General features: G+C 36.4%; 1 protein-coding gene across 2 annotated transcripts in view; it reads right to left on the bottom strand.

Moving 5' to 3' along the window:
• Positions 1-18,970, bottom strand: part of FERMT2 (FERM domain containing kindlin 2) — a 73,273-nt gene that overhangs the window by 17,251 nt on the left and 37,052 nt on the right. For both annotated transcript variants that reach the window (XM_061157035.1, XM_061157034.1), the window contains exons 4-7: positions 11,205-11,339; positions 4,366-4,591; positions 3,905-4,007; positions 1,470-1,577 (exon numbers count right to left, since the gene is read on the bottom strand). In XM_061157035.1, coding sequence (XP_061013018.1) covers positions 1,470-1,577; positions 3,905-4,007; positions 4,366-4,591; positions 11,205-11,339 — 572 coding nt within the window. The remainder of the gene's footprint in view (positions 1-1,469; positions 1,578-3,904; positions 4,008-4,365; positions 4,592-11,204; positions 11,340-18,970) is intronic.

The raw sequence follows: 18,970 nt of genomic DNA, 5'->3' as shown, positions 1-18,970 counted from the left end.
ATGGAATATCTAATGTTTACTGGATGGGGTGGGAGTTGGGGAAAGCCGCAGACTAGTCCCATTTCTGTGACAATACGACTATGTGTACACTCATTCAATAACTATTTTTTGAACACCTACTATGTGCTGGGCACTGCATATAACTGTTGCCTTTTTTAAAAAATGCGTTATTTTTATAATAAAAAAGATAAGAAATAGTATGTAAGAAAAGCTGTGGTTTTCTCCATATACATTTTACAAGTTTTCTTATTTACTTTGTCATCAGCAAAATTTTCACTAGCCCTTACTCTAAGTGGGAAAAATGTAGACAGAATGCTGTAACCAAGTGAGATATTTTCCAAAAACTGTTCCAGAGTTTAATTCAAGAAATTCTTCAGGTAGCCTGAATGATCCAGAAACATAAAAGAGTCTTATCTGATTAAGCAAGTCTCTAGAAAATAAATAATTAAACTATTTCATTCATTTACCATCTGGAGTTCATTTTGATTTCCCTCTTTTAGAATGTAAACGAAGAAGAAATGAGCTGTTCTTCCTCTCAAAAAAACAATGTTGTGAGTCTTAACTGAGATACTTTTCTGGGTACATAAAAGCATTTGGAAGATGGAGAACATTTTTATTTGTGTTCTAATGAAGAATTAAATCACTGTTAAAGTAAAAGACATTCAAAACTAAATGTTCTTTTTGCTTATTGTACTCAAAGAACATCAACTTAATCAGAACTTTACGTGAAAATGGAATTCCACCATAATCTGAGAACACTTAGATATCTGAAATGATTCATCTAGAAAGATTAATCTAGTGGTCAGTCAGACCTCAGTGTCTCTAAAAATGAAACTGTGGGTGCCATCCTAATATTACTTTACCAGAGGGGAGATCAGTGGACATTAATTTCTTAGTAAGCCCTACTATAATTCTGAAATATGCAAGATCCACATTTGGAAAAATACTAGCTTAATGTTAGTTACTTGCTTATTAAGGAAACGTCATTCTAGGACTTATTTATGTTTAGTTTTACTAGTCTATTAAAATTTTATCATCTTAAAAGGTATTAATTTCTGCCGTAGCCCATTTTACAAATATTACCATTCCCAGATATTTATGAAGTTATGCAAGGCTTCATTTCAGAAATCTGATTTTTAATGTGGATTTTATTTCCAGGGGAAAACTGGATAGTTTTAAGCTAATATAGATCTGGGGGTCAGAGGATATAGAAAAGTAACTACTTAAGTATACCACTAAACTCATACATAAGACAAAAAAATTAAATTCACATATTTTGCCTTCTAAGTGTCCATTCACTTTCTACATAGCAAAAAATAAAACATTATATCAAAAAATTAAAAAAAAAAAAACAAAACCAAAAAAAACATTATATCAAAATACTACTGGAATTACTATGCCACTTTACCATGTAAATAATCCCCTACCCATTCCCCTTTAAAGTCCAATTTACCAATACTCTTCACTACCTGCAAGGCTGCAAACATCATCATTTCTTCTTCGGTGCATTCAATTTCTTCCAAAAGAATAGCCCATTTGGCCTGCTCATAAAGCTGATTGATTCTGATTGCATCATACTGCAGCAAAAAGAGACACAATTTTGTAATATGTTACCTTTAACATTAGCAATAAGGAAAAAAGCTACCCTTAGGGTTATACATATCTATATATACCATCTTTAATTTTTTCATTAAAAATGGCATTAAAATATGCCAAAAGATTTTTACATATTTAGTATTAGAAGTAGATTCTGTACGTTATTTTCCAGGGTAATAACCATTAGGTTTACTAGCCCTTAACAAAAGGAATTTAACTTGAAGACATTAAAGTAAGACAGAACTGACTGCTTTTTAGTATTGTTTTGCAACTTACACTAACATGTCATAATCACAGAGTAAATTAATTATTTCAGGGAACATCTTGCTTACTGTGGAAATGCATACCCAGACAAAGTAGCAGGTCCTTGGAAACAGTAATTATTTTAAAAATTCAAAATAAAGGGCACACACACATTTGTGGAAATGTGTTACTTAAGTGTTACTGAATTACCCAGTTATATTAATAAAAACCAGTAGTTATATAGCTTAGAATAGTAACAAAATGCATAGCCGCTTCCTACCCCATGCAAATGTAACTGTGTTCCCAGAAACCTTTGGCTTTACCAAAATTAGGTATGATATAGCCTAAAAAAGAATTAAAATGATTTTCTGTAATTCTATATACATTTTAGTGTTGTACAAAGTATTATTTAAGCACATAATTTAAGATGATAAATACATACATTAAAATCTAGGCTACAATCTAGACATGAAAAGTATCAGAGGCAGACAAGAGAAGTCTTCCCACCCACAAGGATGATACGAAAGCAAAAGATCCAAATCTCTGTGTCATGTGTTTTCTGGGGGAAACACTCCAGATTTCATGGCAAATTTACATCTTATCAGAACAGCACAGTATTTCAGTAGCAGAGATGATGAAAACCACTTGACAGCAAAAACATATTATAATGTTTGGCTATGAAACTGAGAGAAATGTAGACTTAAAAAGAATTTTTTTGAAGCAGCATCTGGGATATGTAATTAGAAATTTGAAAGTAATTGAATAGGTAATCTTTCAGAAAACTTTTCTTCTACCTAAGTAGAGTTGAAGAGAGATATTAAAAAACATAAACTAACTTTACCAACTCTGTAGTAAATAGAAACCATGGAACACAGTATGGAGTTTCCTTAAAAAACTAAAGATAGAGCTACCATATGATGCTGCAATCCCACTATATATCCAGAGAAAAACATGGTCCAAAAGGATACACACAACCCTATATTCACTGCAGCGCTGCTTACAATAGCCAAGACATGGAAGCAACCTAATATCCATCAAGAGAGGAATAGATAAAGAGGATGTGGCACATAAATACAAGGGAATATTACGAAGTCATTAAAAAGAACAAAACAGGGTTTCCCCAGTGATCCAGTGGTTAAGAATATGCCTTGTAATGCTGGGGACACCAGTTCAATCCCTGGTCCAGAAGATCCCACATACTGCAGAGCAACAAAGCCTGTGCGCCACAACTACTGTGTTCACGCGCTCTAGAGCCTGTGCTCTGCAACGAGAGAAGCCTGTGCGCCACAACTAGAGACTAGCCTCTGCGTGCCACAACTAGGGAGAGCCCACACACAGCAACACAGACCCAGCGCAGCCAAAGCTAAAATAAAATATATAAATCTTTTTTAAAAAAAGAACGAAATAATGCTATCTGCAGCAACATGGAGGAAACCAAGATTGTCTTACTGAGTGAAATAAGTCAGACAGAGAAAGAAAAGTATGGTATGATATCCCTTATAAGCAGATTCTAAAAGGAAATGATACAAAGACCTTACAAAACAGAAACAGACAGCCTTACAGAACATACTTATGGTTACCAGCGGGGAGGAGTGGCAGAAAGAATGGTTAGGGAGTTCAGGGTTGACATGTACACACTGCTGTATTTAGAAGTTATAACCAAGAAGGACCTACTATACAGCACAAAGAACTCTGCTCAGTATTACCTAACAACCTAAATGGGAAAAGAATTTGAAAAAGAATAGATACATGTATAACTGAATGACTTCCTTATATACTTGAAACTACCACAACATTGTTAACCAACTATATTTCAATATAAAAGAAAGTTAAAAAATACAAATCAACCAAAAATTCAATCATCTTAACAAAAAGAAAACGGTTTAGTTATGCTTCCAACCTACTAAAACAATAGACTTCTTTAAAATACCAGCAATAGTGTCCAAAGTTTTGAGTTTCTAATATTATATTCAAGACTTGCTATCCATATCCAAGCAATTCCTTACCCCACCAACTTCCAAGAAACAAAGAGAAACAAAAAGAGATCCCTCTAAACCCTCGATACCTTTGGATTCAAATCAAAAAAGCTGTAATACTTGAATCGGAGCAGCAAGGCCTCATTTTCCTTCACATCTTGTTCCATGAGAGATCTTGAGGAATCAAGCCACCTGGACAAATTAACACAGTGGAACAGAGCAAGACAGAATTAATTCTACCTCTATGTAGACAAAGAAATTCTTAAATTGTATCTATATTTTAAAACTTACCCTTGGTTGGGAGGGATAAATTAGGAGGCTAGGATTAACATATACACACTACTATTTATAAAATAAGACAACCAACAAGGACCTATCGTATAACTGTATTCAATTATACATACAGACAGACAGACACACACATATATATGAAACTGAACTGCGGCACTGTACAACTGAAACGCGATATTGTAAAGCAACTATGCTTCAATTAAAAAAACCTTATAATTTGTAATAGCAAAAAAACGACAAAAATAAAACAAAAACTTACCCTTGGTTGATTTTTGCTTTGTCAAGAAGGGCTTGAGGTTTGAACATTTTTGCCAAGATTTCTGGTGATGTTATCGGCTGACTGACAGCAAGTATACCAGGGTTGCCTTCTGACAAAGCACTGTCACCAAACCAAGCAGAAGTTGGCGACAAGGGGCTTCCATCATGAGCATCATAAGTAGGGGTCATTGTTTTACTATAAAGTCCTGGGCTTGAATATATACTTCCTAATAAACAATGTGAAAAACAGGTAGTAAGTATGAAGTACAGTTATCTCACTTTTCAGTAACACATGCTATAATGATGTAAAACACACTGTGAGACACAAACTTCGTTCTGGAAGGGAAGGCTTTAGTACATTATTTTACCTGTCTTAGAAACATGTGAAATTAACTTCACTTGAATAGCATTAAGAACATGTAACAATAAGGTCAAAAATATAATTAAGCTGGTAGAAATTCTAGGGAAAACAGTTCAAGAGAGTTAGAGTAAGTTAAGGATATTGCTGAAGCAGACAGACCAACACTTTTGTGTTTCGACTGTGCCAAGGCTCACCTTTCAGAGGGCCAATGTAAAGAACATCGGTGCCTATAGAAAAGGAAAGAAAGGAGTTCAGAAGGTAAAGGAAAGGCAACAATAGAAGACAGAAACAAAGAATGAAAATGAAAAGAAAATGGGAAAAGGAAAACAGATTTTCCTAACTGCGAATCATAAACTGAAATAAATATTTTAAGTGAGTAAGTAAAGAACCTTAGAAGCTATAACCTAAAATGAGCTTTTGTTCAACTCAAAACAATGAGGTTGTGCTCTTGGCATGTGTTTAGTGACAAACATGTACATTTATCACCCTCTGAAATCACCATACCCTGTTTTAAGACAACTCAATGTAACTGAATACATTCACATAAATTAAGATAATAATTTTATGTTGTTGTTTTCTCAATTAATAGTTGAACTGGCTCCAACAGTTACAAATAAAATATTAAAGCAAAAGGATATATAAATTTTGCCCTAGAAAGAGGCTAACAAAGGGGCATTTTATGTTTAATTCCCTGAAGTTACAGAGATATTATCTTTTTAATCTTCAGCTTCCTCAGTGTTAAAGGGCTAGGCATACATTTTTTTAAACACTTAAAAAAAAAAAAAAAAGACTACATTAAAAAAAAAATTTGTTGAATTAGTCCACTGATGATCTATTCTCTGTCATCTAAACTGCAAAAATTGAGATTTGATTAAGACTTTTAAAAAAAATTCAGAATGACATTAAGCAAAAGCACATCCCCTTCAAAGTTCCAACTCTGTTAATATATTTTATCCTGTAGTAATAATTTTTAAAAAGAAAATGTGTAAATGGGTGTCACATTGTTAAATGGATGCTGTTAATGAAATAGCTGTTTTCCTTACCTAATTTAGGAATATGCTTAGGAATTCTTTCCTGTCATCTCTAACTATACACCACCCACAAACACAGAATGATAGAAACAACTATCCATGAAAAAGTGATGGTAAGGCTAGAGATGTTTAAAGTTGTTAAGACAGAGTCTAGGAAGAGAACATAAAGTAAAAAAAAAAAAACAAAAACTTTTACTAACTGCAGGGTTATCTGATTTGATACCTCTAAATGTGTTCTACCAATGAATACTAAAACAATTTGTAGAATATGAAGAAACAAAGGAGGCTGCAATGTTCCCTTTTAGCCTTTGAGGAAGAATACTGGAATATTTAGCTGTAAAGCAAAGAACCTTAAAATACAAGGGCATTTTGTGAAAGAGTTGTTTATAAAAGGGCTGAGGACAATAATCCAGCTCAATTGGGCAAAGGATAATTCTGCTATAGAGACCATACATGTAAATAAGGTGTGGAAATGAAACTTTTTTTTGAAATGAAACTTATTTATGAAGTTTCTAAAACAAAATATATTCCCCTACGTTACACAACACCTAATAGAATCAGCCATTCAATCGATTCTCTTCCTTCTTATTTACCTATACTTTGTATAATCTACATTCCATACTTTCACTTCATTTTCCCATTTGCTGTTAGGCAGCCTGCAGTAATAAATAGCTCATGCAGGTGTTCTCAACAGCCTTATTGTCGTCATCTGAGAGGAGCAAGCTGAGGCACAGAGAAGTTCATACATGTGTCCAATGTCAAGAACTATTAAGTTGCAGAGCCAAGCTATAAATCAGCAGTCCGACTCGACTGCAGCTAAACACACTGCCTCCCAGGTACCATAACTTATTTATGCCATTCCCAATCGGTGTGCATTTATTCATTTTACAGTTTTATTACTGACGTCGCCATTGCTACTGCAGACAGTGCATTCCAATAAACATTTTTGTACTTATTTCCCAATTCTAGCAGCACTGCTAGGTCAGAGGGTATGTGCATTTTAAATTCCTTTTAAGTCGCAGTTCAGGGACAATCTCAACCAGCCTGTATTCCTGATTGCCCAATTTAAGCCATAGTTGAAGCAGAAAACTAATAAAGGGTAAGATGAGGTAGCATATGTACTCAGCAACAAAATAGATGAGTTTGCTGAACACCACAGAATGATAACTTAAAAACTATAAGGATGAGAAACAAAGACTTTAACAAGCACTACAGTATGGGCCACCTACTATAAATATTAAAAACTCATTACTTTTATAATTAAAGAATAGTTTTTTAAAAATGCTTTGATGTTTAAATTGGCAAATTCTAGTTAGGAACAATGGCATCCTGCATGGTGATTTTCCTGACTTCCTCGAATACCTTAGGACCCAGACTTTTCCTTTGTTGAGCTGCCTTTAAGATTTCCTAGAAAAGTTCCTAATGAAGTAATTTTCTACTTCCATAGTAAATCTTGATTTAGTAATCTGTAAATCAGCACTAAACAGTAAAGTTAATTCTTACATGGAAAAATAGTTTCCCCCAGACATGGGATCAGGCTACTTCCAGTGGTCCCTCCTCACAGGTACTTGGAGATTAGATATTTACCTAGTTACAGCCAGCAAGTGGCAAAGCACTAGAGAGTGTCACCTGAGCATAGCCTGCAAACAAGGTATGTAAACACTCAGAATTTTATCATATTTCTGGGTAAGAATCTGACTAAAGTCTGAGAATCACTGATTCACTCATGATCCTTTACCTTTTGAAATATTAAATAAAAAAAGCTTTGTTGAAGTAAAATTTACACACCAATATTTTATCAAATATTCCTATTAGAATTCACAAAGTATTCACCTTTAAATATTAAAAACTGGAGAGATGATGTTACATAATGGTTCGACACATGAGTGCTAGACCCAGACCAATCTGGATCTGAATCCTAGCTGTGTCCCTGATTAGCTTTGTGACCTTGGGCAAATTACTTAACCCTTGTAATGGTCTTTCCTTGTAAGTAAGGTGCAGATAATGCCACCAAATTCACAGATGTTCTATAAGGATGAAATGAAGATACACAAACACATAAATACATAATTGTTAACCATGCTCACACAGATGCTCATAATTCAGGAAGCACACAGGCACTAAAGGAAACTCAGCCTGTTTCTGCCTCAGTAGAATGAAAATTACACGTATTCCTGACCACCCCCTGCGGTACAGGAACCTCTGTGTAGCACTGAGCAGTGTCTGATCCCCAGAAGACGTCACAAGCTGAGATGTATAGACCTCTTGCTATTTACATGAACATAAAATGCAACTGATCAAATCTGCCAGCATATGGTCCAAACATTGACTAATATGACTGACAAATGATAAAAGCAGGCAAACTTGATATTTAGTATTTCTTTTAAAAATTAATCTCTTATTACTTCTCATGTGTGTATGGGACTTCTTGATAGATAATCAGTCCTCTACATATCACTATCTTTATGTACTTTCTTAGCATCTCACATCAACTCCTCAAATGTTTTTAAACTGCTTGGATGTAGACAACTAAAGCCTGTTAAAAAAAAGCTCCTTCAACTGAAAACAGTCACTTCACAGACACAAGAGAGCACACACAGTGTCTGACTCCATTCACACGAGGTTCAAGAACCAGCCCAACACTATTCTGTGGTGAGAGGCACAGGAAAAGGCATGCAAGAGGCCTTCTGGGGTCTTGGCATCATGTTACATGCTATACCTAGTTCTGGGTGGTGACAAGTTGTATGCATTGGCAAATATTCATCCATAATTTAAAATCTGTTCATTTTACTATATGTAACACCTCAATTTAAAACAAGAAAGAAAAGAAACCCACAGTTACTTACTCTAAAATATTTGTAGCTTTCCCTCGTCTTAATTCATTATCTTTTGTCTTCTGTCTTTTCTTAAAGCACTATATAAAAGCTCTTCCTTGCAGCTCTAAGACCAATCCTGCCTGATTTCAACCACTCTAAAATCATCCCATAAATATACCTTTCTATGTAGTTCTTCATCTTAAGAATTAAGTGAGTTTTCATTTAAACTAAAAAAAAAGAAACAAAAAACTGAAAGCAGAGATTCTGTCTACTGTCACATGGCTTCATCTATATAAACCACCAAGTCTAAGTCAGATTTTAATCGTATTCTAATGACAGACACACTCTTTACTCTCTTTGACCTCCTTAATCTGTAGGCTCTACCACTATTCTTTCCCCTCATTCCCTCCTCCACCTTTTACTGGAATTAAATTTGATATTCTTTCTAAGTAATGATTTGTTCATTTTGTACCATATTCAGAAACCAGTGACTCTATAATGCACTAGCCTATATTCCTCAGCCTGACATTAAATACCCTCTAGTGTGATCCAGAAGTTCCTTAGAGGTCTCTCCCCTATGAACTGGCTCAAATGGTTTATTTACACATCTTGTACTTTTCTTTTGCCAGGATGTTCTTTGTTAATATCATTCTTTCTACGTGGATCACCTATTCTTCCAATCAAAATCCTAGCCACTGGAATCCTAGCCAATTCACAAACTTAATTCCCCAACCTGAAAACTGAATACACCCTACTTGGAATTGTTTTGTCTTCTAAATTCTTATTACATTATTTCTATAATATTCATTTAACGTTTATGTATTACCTCCTTAAATACAGTAACTATAGTTTCCCACTGGCCTATAAATTACTTAAGAGTAAAGACTATCTTATTTCTTGGTAGCTCCCAGATGTAATCAGTACATGAGTAGAGATATAAAGGTCACAAGGTACGTGACCTTAGATGTTCCTAATTTTGTTGTTCAGTTGCTCTGTCTGACTCTTTGAGACCCCATAGACTGTAGCACACCAGGTTTCCCTGTCCTTCACTATCTCCCAGAGTTTGCTCAAATTCATGTCCACTGAGTTGATGATGCTATCTATCCATCTCATCCTCGGCCTCCCTCTTCTCCTGCCCTCAGTCTTTCCCAGAATCAGGGTCTTTTCCAGTGAGTCGGTTCTTCACATCACGAGGCCAAAGTATTGGAGGTTCAGCATTAGTCCTTCTAATGAACATTCAGGGTTGATTTCCTTTAGGATCAACTGGTTTGCTCTCCTTGCAGTCCAAGGGACTCTCAAGAGTTTTCCCCAGCACCACAATTGGAAAGCATCAATTCTTTGGTGCTTAGCCTTTTTTATGGCTCTTAACCTTACTGTTAGCAAAGAGTCGGACATGATTGAGCGACTGAACTTACTGTGCCATATTTTCATCTTTATATGTGAATAATAACATAATCCACTTTGATGGGTTGTAGTGAGAATTAAATGAGTTTCCATGGGTAAAGTGTGTGAAATAGTTCTGGGCATACATAAGTCTGCATTTATTCCCTGTTTACTTTCATTACCATCATTATCACCCCAGAATTTTAAAAAACAGGAATGAACTGAATTAGTAAAATTAGTGTATTTATTTGCTTCTGAGATCTATCCTAAGAAATGGATTTATAAATGTGCAGCCAATGGAAACATGGGAAACTAATTTTCAGGAACCAAAGAACCATGTAATCTAACTGATTAGTCATCTAACTTCTCAACAGACACTGCCCATGTTCCTACTGTATGCTATATGCTGAGTTAGGTCCTAGTAACAAAAAGGTAAGAAACAGTCTCTTCATGCAGGACCTTACAGTTGTTAGGGGAGAACACATAATATAATACCAAACACAGAAAGCCTGGTGACTTATGACAGCAGGGGAAGCCATAAGGTTGGGGAAGTAGGGGTTCAGTAAGGTTCAGGTTGGGGAAGTAATGGAAGGAAATATGAGAAAGCTTCTTCAAGAGAAAACAGAGGCACTAAGAGACTAGCGTATGCAAAGCACAGACGTTTTAAGTAACCTGATAAAAGTAATAATGTCTTAACTAAATAGAGGTGGCTTCCACAAAATAGTCCCAAAATGGAACTAAATGCTAAAAAAACCCTCCAATTTCCACAATGCCAAGAACTGAGATAAGTTAAGGTACTGTCTCCTTTTGACTTTTCCTGAGCACAGAACCAGCTTTTCTTATTAGTGATTCAACTACTAACACCGGACATGATGATCACACGTGACAGACTCTGGTGATGATTGAGGAAAAACATGCAGAAGGAGAGTGTTCTTTAACCTGACCACTCTCCAGACTATTTAGTCCATTTATATTGATATAAAAAACAGACAGGAAGACCTACTGTACAGCACAGGGAATTGTACTCAATATTTTTTTAATAACCTATAGGGGAAAAGAACCTGAAAAAGAACATATATATATATATTTTTTTTTTCTACACATGTGTGTATAAATGAATCATTGTGCTGCAATACCTGAAACTAACACAATATTGTAAATCAACTATATTTCAAATACATACACACACACAGAGGCATACAGCTCTCATGGTTCTCACACTGAACCCATGCTTAAGTCAAAGACTCACCTGATCCAGGAGTGATAAGAGGCCCCTCTAGTTCAAGTGCCTCATCTTCAGATTGGTCATCTAGCTTTTTCTTTTTTTTCTTTGTTGGATCTCTGGGTTTTTTCAATAGAGAAAGCTCTTCAGGGTGTCTGATGTCTGTTACAATTAAGAAAAAAACATTATTTTACTAGGATAATGAAAGTTTAAACACATTACACTTGGTAAATCTATGAATCCATTTCAAAAAAAGAAGTTGAATTTCCTTCTGTGCATGTTTGTATTTTGCCAGATACTAATGCCATGCAAAACACTAGAATATGACACTTTAAAAAACAATATACCGGGGTACTCTTTTGCCCCCTTCTGATGCCTATGTCAGAAGCTTTCTCTATCTCTTTTATACATTAATAAAACTTTATTACACAAAAGCTCTGAGCGATCCAGCCTCGTCTCTGGCCCCGGATTGAATTCATCTCCTCCGGAGGCCAAGAATCCCGCGTCTCATCGTTCAGTAACAAACTTTCATCTTGGGGGCTCGTCCGGGATCCTTCAGGACAAGATGGGCCTGATAATCTATGTGAGCCTACTTCTGCTGACTCCAGAAATCCTGAGTCTGCCGTTTGATCCTCAAGACAATGCCTTCCTGTCCTGGGCTCACTCCTATGCTGCATTCCACAATTGGTCTAACTGCTGGGTCTGCGGAGCACTCCCCTCTTCATCAGCGGAAGGCTTCCTGTGGTGGACATCTCCAGTTCAAGGAAAAGACTTTCTCCAAGTCTGCAAATACCTTCAACAATCGCATGTGATGCCTCTTCTTAAACTAATGACATCTAACAACCTTAAGATGGACTGATGTAACTATGGACATAATGTGACTTTTCATTTTGATTTTAACTTGGTTTAATGACTATTTTGCCTTACATCTGTAACTGTATAATGGGGTTTTCTAACCGTCTAAAAGCTTTTAATTTACAAATAGTTGTCCAAGCTCCTATGAGTGCCACAGCCTCCTCCAACTATTACTTGGAGCCGCTGGATCAGACATCCTCACTATGAGGATTAGGAGAATACGTTGCCTCACCAATTTAGGGACAACGCCCCTTGTCAGCTCAGAAGCAGTTATGGAAAGAGAACGACGCCCCTTTTCCCTAGGCAACATAATTCTCCTAAAAGAAAAGGGGGGAATGAGAGAGTCATTTCCTAGGCAGGTTGATAAGAAGTCTACGGGTCCCCAAGGAGAGAGAGGTCTGGGATATTCAAGGAGGAAGAAAAGACAAACATTTTTACTTTCTTTCCTCTACATTCCTTAGGATTATATAACAATAATGTATCCTGCCTGAGGACAGTCTTTGGATTAAACCCTCTGGCTAATTCTGTTATCTTAAAACATAAATTATGGGAGTAGGTCTGGTGAGGTCTTTACAACCTCCAGACATTCTTTGGATTCATTGGAGAGTATATAACTCCATTGCTAACAGTAGTAAGGGGGTACTCTTTTGCCCCCTTCTGATGCCTATGTCAGAAGCTTTCTCTATCTCCTTTATACTTTAATAAAACTTTATTACACAAAAAAAAATAAAAAATAAAAAAATAAAAAACAATATACCAAAGCACACTTAATTCATAACTATCCAATAAATGTAGTTACTTAAAAGTAGAAAGATAATACTATGGTACAGAAAGAAAATAATAAGAGCTCTTATTTATATATATTTTAAACCAAAACTCTATGGAATTAAGGTTTATATTATATGGTTGCTTCATTCTGTATATAAGTTATACTAGATATATAAAATACATGTAAAGAAAATATTTTCACACCATTACCAAATCTCAAAATTTTAATCAACTCAAACTTTTCTACCTTGATACCAAATGTCTACAGATTTCTGAGTTTATTCATTTTCATGCAAAGAACCTGATGTGTACACATAATGAAAAATGGGCAAAATAATGAATATTTTCTAATGTCTGCTGTTCTACAATTCCATGTCTCTAATTGTACAGTTAATGATAGCTGGGAGTATAAAGTCGCCCATCAAAAAAAAAAAAGAAAATCACCAAGTGGGTCTTAAAAAAACCAAAAAATATATAAGAAGCAATATGGCTACACAAAAAGAATTAAAAATGACCCAAATAAGTTTATATATTACATTACATATATACACCATGTCCATAAACAGCAGGAATGACTAAGAAGTTGGTGATGTTATTTAGACAGTAAGTCATGTCCAACTCTTTTGCGACCCCATGGACTGTAGTCTGCAAGGCTTCTCTGTCCATGGGGTTTCCCAGGCAAGAATACTGGAGTAGGTTGCCATTTTTTCCCCAAAGGATCTTCCAGACCCAGGGATCAAACCTGCCTCTCCTGCATTGGCAGGCAGATTCTTTACCACTGAGCCACCAGGGAAGTCCAAGTTAAGAAGTCAGTTCCTCCCATATTGAGCTAAAGATTCGATGAAATTCTAATCCAAATTCCAGCTTACTCTTCTGAACAATTTGATTGTAGAATTGTTCTCATTTCCTTATAAATTTTATAATAGTGAAAGCAATTTTGAAAAAGAATAAAGTTGGAAGACTTAAACTACCTGATTTTAAGACATCATAAATCCACAGCAATTAAAACTATGCAATTACTGGATAAATGATAAGACATATAAACGAATGGATTAGAAGAGAGGACCCAGAAACAAATCCAGACACAGCCAATTATTTTGGACAAAGGTGCTATGGCAATTCAAAGGAAAAGGGAAATCTCTTAATTTAGTTCAGTTCAGTCGCTCAATAATGTCCTACTCTTTGCGACCCATGGACTGCAGCATGCCAGGCTTCTCTGTCCATCACCAACTCCCAAGGCTTGCTCAAACTCATGTCCATGAGTTGGTGATGCCATCCAACCATCTCATCCTCTGTCATCCCTGTTCTCCTCCTGCCTTCAATCTTTCCCAACGTCAGGATCTTTTCCAATGAGTCCATTCTTTGCATCAGGTGGCCACTGTACAGCCTCGCAGACTACAGTTCGTGGGGTTGCAAAAGAGTTGGACATGACTTAAGTGTCTTCTGCATCAGTCCTTCCAATGATTATTCAGCACTGATTTCCTTTAGGATGGACTGGTTTGATCTCCTTGCAGTCCAAGGGACTCTCAAAAGACTCTTCTCCAACACCACAGTTCAAAAACATCAATTCTTCGGTGCTCAGCTTTTTTTTATAGTCCAACTCACATCCATACATGACTACTGGAAAAACCATAGCTTTGACTAGATGGACTTCTGTTGGCAAAGTAATCTCTCTGCTTTTTAATATGCTGTCTAGGTTGGTCATAGCTTTTCTTCCAAGGTGCAAGCATCTTTTAATTTCACGGCTGCAGTCACCATCTGCAGTGATTTTGGAGCCCCCTGAAATAAAGTCTGTCACTGTTTCCCCATCTATTTGCCATGAAGTGATGGGACCAGATGCCACGATCCTAGTTTTCTGAATGTTGGGTTTTAAGCCAACGTTTTCACTCTTCTCTTTCATTTTCATCAGTTTCTTCAGTTCTTCGCTTTCTGCCATAAGGGTGGTATCACCTGCGTTCTGAGGCTATTGATATTTCTCCCAGCAATCTTGATTCCAGCTTGTGCTTCATCCAGCCTGGCATTTCTCATGATACACTCTGCACAGAAGTTAAATAAGCAGGGTGACAGTACACAGCCTTGACGTACTCCTTTCCCTGTTGTAACCAGTCTGTTGTTCCATGCCCAGTTCTAACTGCTGCTTCTTGACCTGTATAAAGATTTCTCAGAAGACAGATAAGGTGGTCTGGCAATCCCATAGATTTAAGAATTTTCCACAGTTGTTGTGACCCACAGTCAAAAGCTTTGGTGTAGTCAATAAATCAGAAGTAGATGTTTTTCTGGAACTCTCTTGCTTTTTTTTAATCTCTTCAATAAACAGTGCTAAATGAGAGATTCATGTATTTTTCAAAAAGAACATTCAGTTCAGTTCAGTTCAGTCACTCAGTCGTGTCCGACTCTTTGTGACCCCATGAATCGCAGCACGCCAGGCCTCCCTGTCCATCACCAACTCCCGGAGTTTACTCAAACTCATGCCCATTGAGTCGATGATGCCATCCAGCCATCTCATCCTCTGTCGCCCCCTTCTCCTCCTGCAAAAGAACATTAGCCCTCATCTAATGTAATATGCAAAAATTAATTTCATGTATCATAGGCCTGGGCTTCCCAGGTGGCACAGTGGTAAACAATCTGCCTGCCAGTGTAGGAGACAAGGGTCTGATTCCTGGATTCAGAAGATCCCCTGGAGGAGTAAATGGCAACCCACTCCAGCATTCTTGCCTAAAAAATCCCACAGACAGAGGAGCCTGGTGGGCTACAGTCCATGGGGTTGCAGAGAGTTGGACACGACTGAGCAACTGAGCACATCATAGACCTAAAGAAAATTTAAGTAGACAAATATTTCTTAGATAGGATAACCACACTCCTAAAAAACACACACACACAAAAAACTGCCCTTTACTACAAGAAAAAAAACTGTTGCGATAACAAAAAGTCAAGCTGTATACTGGGACAAAATATTCACATAATATAGTATGTATATATGACAAAAGACTTGTATCCAAAATATATAAGGAACCCATACAATTTAATAATAAGCAGATCAGTGGGCTAAAGATTTGGATAAGCATTTCACCACAGAATACATAAGAATAGCCAAGGGGCATACGCAAAGATGCTCAACATTAATGGTCACGAAGTGCAAATTAAAACCACAAGACACAAATACACCCATCAGAGGGGTCAACATGAATAAGACTGATAATACCCAGTGTTGCTAAAAGGATGGAGAGAAAGCGAAACTCTCATACTCTGTTGCTGGGAATGCAAAATAAAAAAATTTTGAAAACAGCTTGGCAGTTTTTTATAAAGTTAAACATGTTCTTTATAAAGTTAGACACTCCACTCTTATTTAAGAAAAGGAAAAGCATATTTATAACAGCTTTACTCACAGAACTCAAAACTAGAAATAACACAGGTGGAAGAACATGTTATATTTTCCTATCAGTGGAACACTACTCTTAGAATGCAATACAAGTCATCAGTAAAAAAAACAAAAACCCACAAAACTATTGATATATTCAATAACATGAATGCATCTCAAAATTATTATCTAAATAGAAGAAGCCAATTAGTAAAGGGTATATACTGCATGATTTCATTCACAACATTCCAGAAAATGACAGCAAATCTACAGTGACAGAGCAGATCAGTGACTGTTAAGCTAGAGTTTGATAGTTAATGGAAATGTTCTATATCCTGATTGTGGTATTAATAGTTTCAGAGACGGAAACATTTGTCAAACTCATTCAACTGTACACTTTAAATGAGTACAGTTTATTATACATCAATTATATAAAAATAAAGTTAATTAAAAAATAGAATGTAAAGAGAGGGAAAGCCAAGGGAAAAAAGCAGCAGAAAGGAGAAGTGCAGTTGTGTTCTTGCAGTTTGGTGGCATCTACACCATCTGTCAGTATGAGGAGAACAGACCATGAAATCCAAGTCCCTGCCTAACTTGTAATGCTGGAGACTGCTAAGTCAATGGGTCAGAGTTTGACAGCGGGTAATCTGTACTTTGAGAAACCCACAGTCTCCACTAGACTCAACCCAGTATTAGGAAGCTTTTTATCTGGAGGAAATTAGAACTAGGATGGGCCACACTGCTGCAGAGGTGATGACGCACAATTTGAGGCAGAAGCACACAGCCAAACTACCTGGATTCACATCTCAGCTGCACTATTAGCTGCATGACTTGGGAAAGCTACTAATTAGCCTACTAGCATCCAAGTTTCCTCATATGTGAAATGAAACTACCACCACAGGAGGTGTTTATGAAAATTCAATGACTGCACAGGGCCTGACACACAATAAATACTTCTTAAGTATTACGTGTTAATGTTTTTTTCTAATTAAAAAAAAATATACAATCATGGTATACATTTGGAAATTACACGACAGTATTAAAACATTTAAAACCTGTTTGTGACAAACGGAATATGACTATGTGAATCAGTGATCATTTTAACAGATGTATAAAACTGCCCATTCTTCCATTACTGTGCCCATTATAAATAATGGTTCTACAAACATCTATATATACCTACTTTTCCATGTTTTATTTCTTTAGAAATTCACTGGAATAGAATTACTGGATCAAAGGTTAAACAAATTTTAAGGCCAAAATGTAGCAACATGGGTACATGTATTATTTTTTTAAAGCTTTATTTTTAAAACAGTATGTTTATCTCCTTGTTTTAATTTACATTTCTTTGATTATTAGTGATGAACTACACTTCCTCATGGGTTTTTGGCTATATATATTATTCCTTCCTTTGCTCATTTTTCCTACTAGATTTCTTCAAATCAGTGCTTCCCTGGCAGCTCAGCTGGTAAAGAATCCGCCTGCAATGAGGTAGACCTGGGTCCTATCCCTGGGTTGGGAAGATTCCCTGGAGAAGGGAACAGCCACCCACTCCAGCATTCTGGCCTGGAGAATTCCACGGACTGTAGAGTCCATGGGGTTGCAAAAAGTCGGACACAGCTGAGTGACTTTCACTTTCTTCAGATCAGTTAATTTGCATATAAAAGTTAACATGGTAGATACCACTGCAAACCACACTGAACTTTCTTTTTCACTTATTTATACCTTGAACCATGTTTAAAAAAGAAATCCAAATCTTTCAATAACTAAATGGAATTTTGTTTGTTTGTTTCTCTGTTGGTTATTTGAAGTTTACTATTAGGAACACTGGTATACATTAGGTTTTTGTTTTGTACTTACATGCTACTTCGGGTGAATACTTTTCTGAAACATGAACATGGAATTAGCAGTAAAACTGTCCTGAACAAATACTTTACCAAAGAGTAGGTGAACATCTTAGGTAGTAAGCAGCAGAGATGACATTAAAAATAAATGTTTGTTCCTTAAATTCTGTCACTTAAGCTTCCAGGCAGGTCTTTTTAAAGTTAAAAGTAGTACAGTGACTTCTTTAGCTAAAGTCACAAAATTAAAAATAAAATATTTTCTTCAGTCTTGTACATACAAGTTGAGATAAGGCTGGGACCTGGGACCCTTTACCAGAGTGCTTGCACCTGGACAAATGTCTCCTCAAGCAACAAATAAATTATAAGGAACTAAAAACAACTGCATGCATGTGCAATCAGGGCAATTATGAACAATAAGATACAAAAAGGCCTCAAACCAACTTTCATTTTGCAGGTGCTGAAGTAGGGTACCGAGCATGATCCCTGTGCACAGCACCAAGGGGTGGGCAGATCATCTAACCACCCCTCCAGCCCAACCCACAGATCTGCTCCCACCACATCCCGACTTAAGGAACCAGTCCACCCTCCCTCAGAGAATGAGCGAGGGGACCTGTTACTTGTTTTTGCCCTGGGACAGCATGAGTCCCAATAAAGCCGGGCCTGAATTCCTCACCTCTTTTCAATTTCTATTGATTAAAGAGCCCAAGGACACAATTCCATAACAAAGGTAACCCATTTATCCTTGAAAGTAATTCTGGGGATCTGAATCAGTAGTGCTAAGTTGTGTTTATGCAGATTCAGAAATTCAGAAGATATTTCAAGTATGTCTTTTGAGCCATATTTATCTAATTAACAGAACTGAATCATCATTTCCTAGACTACTTTTAAAAGAAACAAGATTTAGCATGCTAAGAGATCTAATGATTTATAGATTGTACTTTCAATTCTCAGTGTACCCTCAGCTCTAA

Source organism: Dama dama, chromosome 12, assembly GCF_033118175.1.
Source record: "Dama dama isolate Ldn47 chromosome 12, ASM3311817v1, whole genome shotgun sequence".
Classification (NCBI taxonomy): Eukaryota; Metazoa; Chordata; class Mammalia; order Artiodactyla; family Cervidae; genus Dama; species Dama dama.
Note: the sequence above shows the minus strand (reverse complement) of the source record. Positions and strands in the feature narration are given on the sequence as shown.